Source organism: Capsicum annuum, chromosome 1 (assembly GCF_002878395.1).
Source record: "Capsicum annuum cultivar UCD-10X-F1 chromosome 1, UCD10Xv1.1, whole genome shotgun sequence".
NCBI classification, from domain to species: domain Eukaryota; kingdom Viridiplantae; phylum Streptophyta; class Magnoliopsida; order Solanales; family Solanaceae; genus Capsicum; species Capsicum annuum.
Genome location: NC_061111.1, coordinates 221,063,809 through 221,072,287, shown reverse-complemented (window position 1 = coordinate 221,072,287; position 8,479 = coordinate 221,063,809). Strand labels below are relative to the sequence as shown.

At 32.0% G+C, this 8,479-nt stretch overlaps 1 protein-coding gene across 1 annotated transcript in view; it reads right to left on the bottom strand.

Annotated features, from left to right (window-relative positions):
* The window catches only part of LOC107854966 (copper methylamine oxidase), a 16,487-nt gene extending 9,353 nt beyond the window's left edge, over nucleotides 1-7,134 (bottom strand). Inside the window, exon 1 of the mRNA XM_047409026.1 lies at nucleotides 6,632-7,134. Within this exon, the coding sequence (XP_047264982.1) occupies nucleotides 6,632-6,863 (232 nt within the window). The 5' untranslated portion in view covers nucleotides 6,864-7,134. The remainder of the gene's footprint in view (nucleotides 1-6,631) is intronic.
* Between the last annotated feature and the right edge of the window lie 1,345 nt (nucleotides 7,135-8,479).

Here is an 8,479-nt window from a genome sequence, read left to right as displayed (position 1 = left end):
TAAAATGAAGAAGAATGCGAAGAATTATTGAAAATTAAAGCAAGATGTTTGCTATGGTTGAAATGGCACTGAAATGGTATTACTTGAGGCTCCTGTCAAGAAATCTTAACGCAAGAAGTAGTCATTTGAAAAAATTGATTATGATATCCAAGATCAATGTTATAATGAGCTGATTATGATGATGATTTTTTTTGGTAATTGGATGTAGCCATTTGAAAAAAATAAATTAAGGTGAAAAATAGTATGTAGCAAGATTCAAATTATATTGTTGTAGATTTAAAATAAAAAATCGTATATCTGAGAATTGTATGTGTGAATATGTATTGTATATGGTGTTGGCCCTTTTTCAGTAAGGTGTGAGTGATGAAAAAATGGAAGAAGAAGAATTAAGGGTGGTGGGGTGTGAGGAAGAAGGGAAAAAGGGTTAAAAAATTTATGGTGGGCCCCACTAATTAATTTTTTACACTTTTTTATTATTTTAACGCGCGTTAATTTTTTTTTATTTGCCACGTCATTAGTTGATACCAGATAAACAACGGAACACTAAAATCAATCCAAAAACAGTCCACAAATTAGAAGAAATGTATGAGCCATTTTGGAACTAGTTTCGGCCAACAACAAAAACACAAAAATACAAGATATAATGGTGTATTTATACACCAAAACAGAAACAATATGTGAAGAACAAGATGAACACAAAGGCACAAGATTCGGAGTTAACAATACCAACAAGAACACAAGGTTACAACACAAACAACAAACACAATTATAAGAAAAGTAAAAGGATTAAGATAGACCACATGAAGGTATAATCTTAAGAACCCAAGAATGGATAATCTTGGACCCTTAACACTACACACAACAATAAACCGATCTCTTACAATGATACAAGTTCGGATTCCACCTCCCAAGCATCAATGTTTCCAAGCAAAGCAAACAACAAAAGAGAATCCACCCTTTTGATGTACCTAGTTACAATTTTGGGTTTGGGTGCCTCAAAGGAGAGAGGACTTAATGTTCCTTGTGTCTTACAAAACTTACAACATACAAAATCTACCAATGAAACCCTAAAAATGTTTCTTATATATTATAATAGAATTAGAAGTTAAAATGATCAAAAGGACCCTTCAAGAATGGGCCTCCCCTCTAGTGTATGTAGCGGGCTATTTTGGTGTGTATTTGGGCCCTTAATTACACTTCTTTTGCACACAAACTTGGACAACTTCAATATACACCCACATGAGTCCATCTATGTGATCGCACTCGTATCATCCTCTCCATTTTGAGAAAAATTTGCCCACAAATTCATGGTTTCACCTCGTTCAATTGGACACTTCATAAGCGATCACTCAAAACAGTCCGCAAAACATGAAGAACCCTAGAGTTCAATAAAACTTGGCACGTATCAAAAACGACTCCAAAAATAGTCCACCAACAAGATGGACCCGAGAGCAACACAAACACAATTCGAGGCTAACATCTTCATTTTGAACCACATCTTCTTCTCCATCTTGAGTTTTGGCTTCAATCTTATCCGACTCAAGTCTCCCTTCATCATATAAGCATTGTCGTAGACTCCATATCCTTCATGTCTCTCTCTACCATGTTCCTCTTCTTGGATGTGTAGGCTTTGGTAAAGCGGAATTTCGATTGAGAGGATTAATTTGGTAAAATGGACTGTTTTGGTAATGTGGAGCTTTGGTTGTGGAGCTTGGATGGGATGAAATTGGCTTACAAGTCCTTCTTGTTGGACTTGATCAACTAACGGGGGAATGGGTCAACCTTATTCTCGATTTTGTGGTAATTTGTAGCTTCGCTTATGGTATTTTGTGGTGAACTTGGAGGATTGGCTTCTGTAGGTAAAGTTTCGGGAGTAAAAGCACGAGAGTTCTTTCGTCTCTCCATTCGATCCAACCTCTCACTCATAGTTACCACATCTGTGTAAATGTTTTCAAGACCCACATTTGCCCTAGCAAGGTCTCGGGACAAAGCATCAAAAAGGGCCAAAATGGTTTCCATTAGGGCCAAAAGCTACCTACAAAACAACAAACAAGTTAGTTGTACAAGAATGGTCCTCACACTCTTCTCTATTGTTTTATCTCTCAGATTTTTCACACTTTGATCTCACAAGTATCGTAACCTCGCTTGTACTCCGTGAGGCATTGAGAGGTGGACCAAGTATCACAACGAGTCAAAAGAATAAGACACACAAAGAAACGTATACACGAAGAACGGTTTCAAAACTAACTTACAATCTAGTACTAGCTTGTAAGTTAGTAATGGAATCAACAAACGAAACTAAAGAAACAATAAAATGAAACTAAGAAATCTAAAATTTGAACCAAAAGTGTTACGTGAACAGTAAAAATGATGATGTGACAGTCACGTATTGGTTGCGGTTTCTCAATTTTATATTTCAATTTCAAGTCTTGGTCCCATTGTAATTTGGAATTGGTTAGGGAGGGAAATAAAAGTCTTTGGAGCTTTTTTTCAATTCAAGTTTCAAGACTTTGACTTTCTTGTACTCCTCCTTAAAACATGGACCCTTGTATCATAGAAAGTTGTTGGAAAAGGGTTCATAAAGTCTTTGGCGGTTGGGGGTCTTTCAAGACTAACAATTCTTCACCTTTTTCCTTCAACTTATAAGATCAACAACCACCTTTTCTTCAACAACATATAGAGATGGTGAAGAACACCAAGAACACAAACTTTGAGTCTTGAAGTTCTAAGGTTCAAGTTGGACCCTCCAAAAAAAACAACACCACCTTTTCAAGCTTAAAACCCACAATACAATTCCCACAATACACGTTCAAAACTTGAACCAACAACAACAATCCCAACAACAATCAGCCACACTTTGGATTCATAACAACAACATCAACTTTTAAAGCTCAAACTTAGATTTAGACTCCTTTAGTGTTAGGGATGAAGAAGCTAACACTACCAACAATATAACACAGAAAAAGTACTCTTAAATCTAAGTTTACAAGACACAAATCTCGGCCGAGACACAACAAGACAGAATTTTCGGCCAAGAACACACAAGTGGACAGATTGTTATTTTCTAAAAATTTCAGTTTTCAATTTTTTTTTTCAACTAAGAGAGTCCAAGATTGGTAGTGTGAGAACACGACCAGCCTTCGCTCTGATACCAAATGATACCAGACAAACAACGGAACACCAAAATCAGTTCAAAAATAGTCCACAAATTAGAAGAGATCCATGAGCCCTTTTGGAACTAGTTTCGGCCAACAACAAAAACACAAAAATACAAGATATAATGGTGTATTTATACACCAAAACAGAAACAATATGTGAAGAATAAGATGAACACAAAGTTACAAGATTCGGAGTTAACAATACCAACAAAAACACAAGGTTACAGCACAAACACCAAACACAATTACAAGAAACGTAAAAGGATAGATAGATAGACCACATGAAGGTATAACCTTAAGAACCCAAGAATGGACAATCTTGGACCCTTAACACTACACACAACAATAAACCGATCTCTTACAATAATACAAGTTCAGATTCCACCTCCCAAGCATCAATGTATCCAAGCAAAGCAAACAACAAAAGAGAATCCACCCTTTTGATGTACCTAGTTACAATTTCGGGTTTGGGTGCCTCAAAGGAGAGAGGACTTGATGTTCCTTGTGTCTTACAAGACTTACAACATACAAAATCTGCCAATGAACCCTAGAAATGTTTCTTATATATTACAATAGAATTAGAAGTTAAAATCATCAAAAGGCCCTTCAAGAATGGGCCTCCCCTCTAGTGTATGTAGTGGGCTGTTTTGGTATGTATTTGGACCCTTAATTACACTTTCTTGCACACACACTTGGACAACTTCAATACACACCCACATGAGTCCATCTACGTGATCGCACTCGTATCAGTAGTTAAGGGAGCAAAATAATACACTTTAAAATTTATAAGGTAATAAATAATTACAGTTTAAGTTTAATGACTAAAGTAAGTTTTCGTTGCAACTTTAGGGGAAAAAATATGTACTTTCTCTAAAAAATTTCAGACCTTCCCATAAAATGTTGGACTGTTACGGGAGATTGACATCAGGCTTGTTCAAATAAACTATACATCGATATACCTACAAGGCATGTACCATGAATCTACTCACTGGATAAAAAAAGAGAATTAGGATTACTTTTTATGTTTTAAAAAAAACGACGTACTTTTCGTTTTAGATTTTCTAAAAAGTTATTCTTTCTTTTTTCTTATAGTATTTTAATTTTAATTTTTTACGCAATATATTTAAGATCATAAGATTAAGAAGTATTTTAATAAATTTGACATAACTTTAACTTAAAATCGTAATCGTAAGATTCATAAATCTCTTTTATTTTTTTAAACTCGATGTCAATTCAAAACATGACCGTTTTTTTAAAGGTAGGGAGTAATATTTTTGTTCTATAATTTTGTATAGATCAGAGGTTGAGAATTTCTTTACTGTGCAACCTCTGTTGTTTCTACATTTGGCTCAATGACTCGATCTATTATTGAATCTTAGGTTTTAGGCTGAGAAATATGAGGCGCGCCCATCATAATCATTCTAAGAATTTTGCTCGGACCTAATATACTAAGGAAACTTATATAGGTGATGGATGATACAGTCTTCTCGTGTTGAAAAAAAATTAATACAGTCTTCTAGAATCACAGTTGTTAATTAAGTACTTTAATTCCAGACACGTGAATCCAACATTATTGATGTCATAAAAGTTACCCATACAATACATAAAGATCATACAACATAATCCTCTCTTTCGACTAAAAAAAATAAGAGTCCATATGAACTATCCGTTTATTTTATTTTGTCTTTATTAATTGAGAAAAGATATTTTTTCTCCCTTGAACTTATCCTCCAAATTTATTTTACCATTTAAACTTAAATTTTATTTATTTACCCCATTTAACATCTTTAAAGTGAATTATTTTTCACCCCTCAAAACTGAATATCACTCTCAGAATGGAGAATGTGTTACACTCACTTACACATCAATACCACGTCAATGCCACGTTGGAGCCACGTCATTGCCATGCAAGAAATTACTATTTTTTTAAAAAAAAAATTAATTCCTCCCACATTATTTTTATATTTTTTTTTTTAAAAAAATAAAAAATATATATACTATTTTATTTATATAAATATATATATATATATTAAATAAAAAGTGCACCCCACCCCCATTTTCTTTCTTCTTCACACCCCCACCCCATGCTGTCCACCCCGCCCCTCTTTACGTCCCCCTCTACCAGCTCTCCTCCTCCATCAAATCCACTCCACCTCCATTGTTTTTCAATTTTCCTCCATTAACAACCTCCCACCCCACCTTCAATTTCAATTTTCCTTCACCCACTCCTTATTTTTCTTCTTCTTTAAACCACCCTCCTTTTCTCTTCTTCCAGCCAACCCCCATCCCCACCTCCAATTTTTTTTTTTTCTTAATTAACACCATTAGAGAACAATCACAAAATATCAAATTAAAATTTTTCCTACATTAAACACCATCTCAACCTTCAATCAAATTTTATCAAGTTTTCAACTGTCAAATTCACCCTTGAAGACGTAAACATAAATAAAAAATAGAGAAGGAACAATGAACTTTAAAAATAAAAGTTACAAAAATTTCTTTCAATTTTATTAGTCCTCGAACTGAATTAATGAAGCAATTCAATGTCTTCAATTTCTTCGTTGGAGAATGTATTAATGGAGAAAAATAAAAAAAATGGAGGAAAATGATGTTGGAGGATGTGTTTGAGGTTGTTAATGGAAGAATTAATTGTTGTAAAAAATGAGTGTTGTTGTTTATTGATGTATTGGAGAATAAACTGGTGTGGGTGTGGGGTGTAGGTGTGTGGGGTGGGGATGAGAGGTGAAGGGGGGTGGGAATATTGAAGAAGAAAGAAAAATTAGAAACGCGTCCTTTTTTTTATAAATGTCACGTCAGCACTAGGGGGAAAAGTTTACTTTAAAGATGTTAAGGAGGTAAATAAACAAAAGTTAAATTTAAGTGCTAAAGTGAGTTTGGAAGACAAGTTCGAAGGAAAAAAATATTTTTTCTCTTATTAATTTGATACACCTTTTTAAAAACTCTAGTCAGAAATGTATTTTATTAACTTAATTTTAATAATAATATTTTAAAATTTTAAATTTAACTATTATACTTTATAACTTTACATAGTTATTTAATACGTATTAAGAATAAAAATGAAAAAATATAATAATAATCTCTTAATTTTATAAATTGAAATAATATTTTTAGTATAAAGGCTAAATAAAATGAAATGTCTGGAGTATTTTCAACACCGTCATGTTATATTAAATAAGATCAGTAGTATGATTTTTATCCACTCAGAAAACTTCACCTGAGTAGTCTCTTGAGAGAAAAAAAAAAGCTAGATACATATATACCCCTTAGCTTGTTCAATTTGTTTCTCTAATTTTGAGTTATTTGGCTAAAAGTTTAAGAAATTATATAAATTTTTAAAATTTTATTGTGTTAAATATGTGTAAAGTTGAGGCAAAGCGTTTCCAAGAGCTTTTTAAAAAAACTAAAAAGAAAATTAAGATAGAATAATTGAGACAGAGGGAGTATATATTTACCTTTGATTGAGGTATTGGAGGAAAGAGGTTCAGTATTGTTTGCCAATGACGCTAGAGCTGATGACGTTTTCTTCTGCTTATTATCATCCAAGGATGGGATGATGGTCCACTTCTGTAGACCGTCACCTACGACAGCAGTAGCTGCTGTCGCCTCACGACGGAGGATGGAAGTGGAAGGACAACAAGTAGCAAAAGCAGATTTTTTCACTTTTTGTGTAGTAGTAGTGGCCATTGTGAGTAGTGCTTATTAGAGGAAACTGGCATATAAAGTAGTGAAGAAATAATAATAACTTAAAAAAAGACTCTTAAAACACAAAGAGAGACTCTAGCTTGGTGTCTTTAGTACTGGGACTCAGTGTATCTTTACATTTATAGAGTTGAAACTTGAAAGTTGGATCTAGATAGACCATTTATTTTTTCATTTATTCTGCAGCACTGATAAATATAAATGGTGGTATATGGAAGCCTGTCTGGTACATAAATTCTCCTGTTAAAATATTTAAATTATGTCTGCTATAAATTAAAGAATTGGAGTACTATATATTATTATGAGGGAGGATAATAGTCATTTTTATAGCTTTCACGTAATTTTTATTTTCTCTTTTAACCCAGATTGAAGCTTTTATGACTTTTAAGCCTTCATATATTTTGATAAATTTTAAAAATTTCAAGATTTTTTTACATGGCGTTGAAATTAATGATGCCATGAAAAAGGTGATAGGAATCCACAAAGTTCACTCATACAAATTTGAGTCTTTTTTCAATGTGAAAAGGGAAAAAATTTGACAGATTCATTACACAGTTGTTTGATCATGAAAATTACTTTTTTTCGAGTTCGAGTTAGAGTTGAAGATCAAGTTGGACTTGGAGTTGTGTTTGACCATGTCTTTTTGAAAAAAAAAATTTAAATATAATTTTATGCCCTCAACTTTTAAAAATTATCAAAATCACCCAACTACTAATTTACCTACTAACATACAACCAAATATTGAGAAAATAATTTATATATGTCTTCAACTAATAAAATAATTAACAACAAACTAATTATTATGATTGTTATTCTTCTATGATTTGAATAAAAATATCACAAGCACGATCTAAATAAGTTTATCTAACCATAATCGATTAAATAGAGAAAAAATATATTTTGATAAATATGATTGATAGATATAAATATATTTTATATATTCTTAAATTTGTTGATGAAAATTTTTAGTTATTTTCACTTGAATTGATTATTTTATTGAATTTGATCTTTTTTAAAAAAAATACAAAATTTAGTTAATAAGAGGAATTTGTGTAAAAATTTAAAGATTGGGGTTATATGTAATAATATTGGAAGTTGGAATTGGAGTGGAAAAAAGGGAAAACAACAAAAAGTTATTTTCCATTTTCGAAATTTAATTCTGGAATTATTTTTCAAATTTTCATGGGCAAACATCATAATTATCAACTCTGAAAATTTTTTTCAGAAAAAAGGGAAAAATATCCATGGCCAAACGGGCCCTAAATGGATCAACTTTTATATAGATATCTCAATTAAGATAACGTTTGACTATGAAAGTAATAATTTTTTGAAGTGGAAGTTGGAATTAGAGTTGAAGTTGGAGTTGTTGTGTTTGATCATGAATATAAATTGAAGTTGTTTTTGAAATTTTGTGAGAGAAATAGAAAAGAAAAAGGTGAAAACAAGTTTTAAATGTTTTTCACTTTTTCAAAAATAATTTTCATTAAAGTGAAATAATATTGTGGTCAAACATTACTATTTTTATTTTTCTCACTAATGTAAAATAATTTTTCAAAAAAAAAATAAAAATTCTATAGCCAAATGCCTATTAAAGGTTGTTC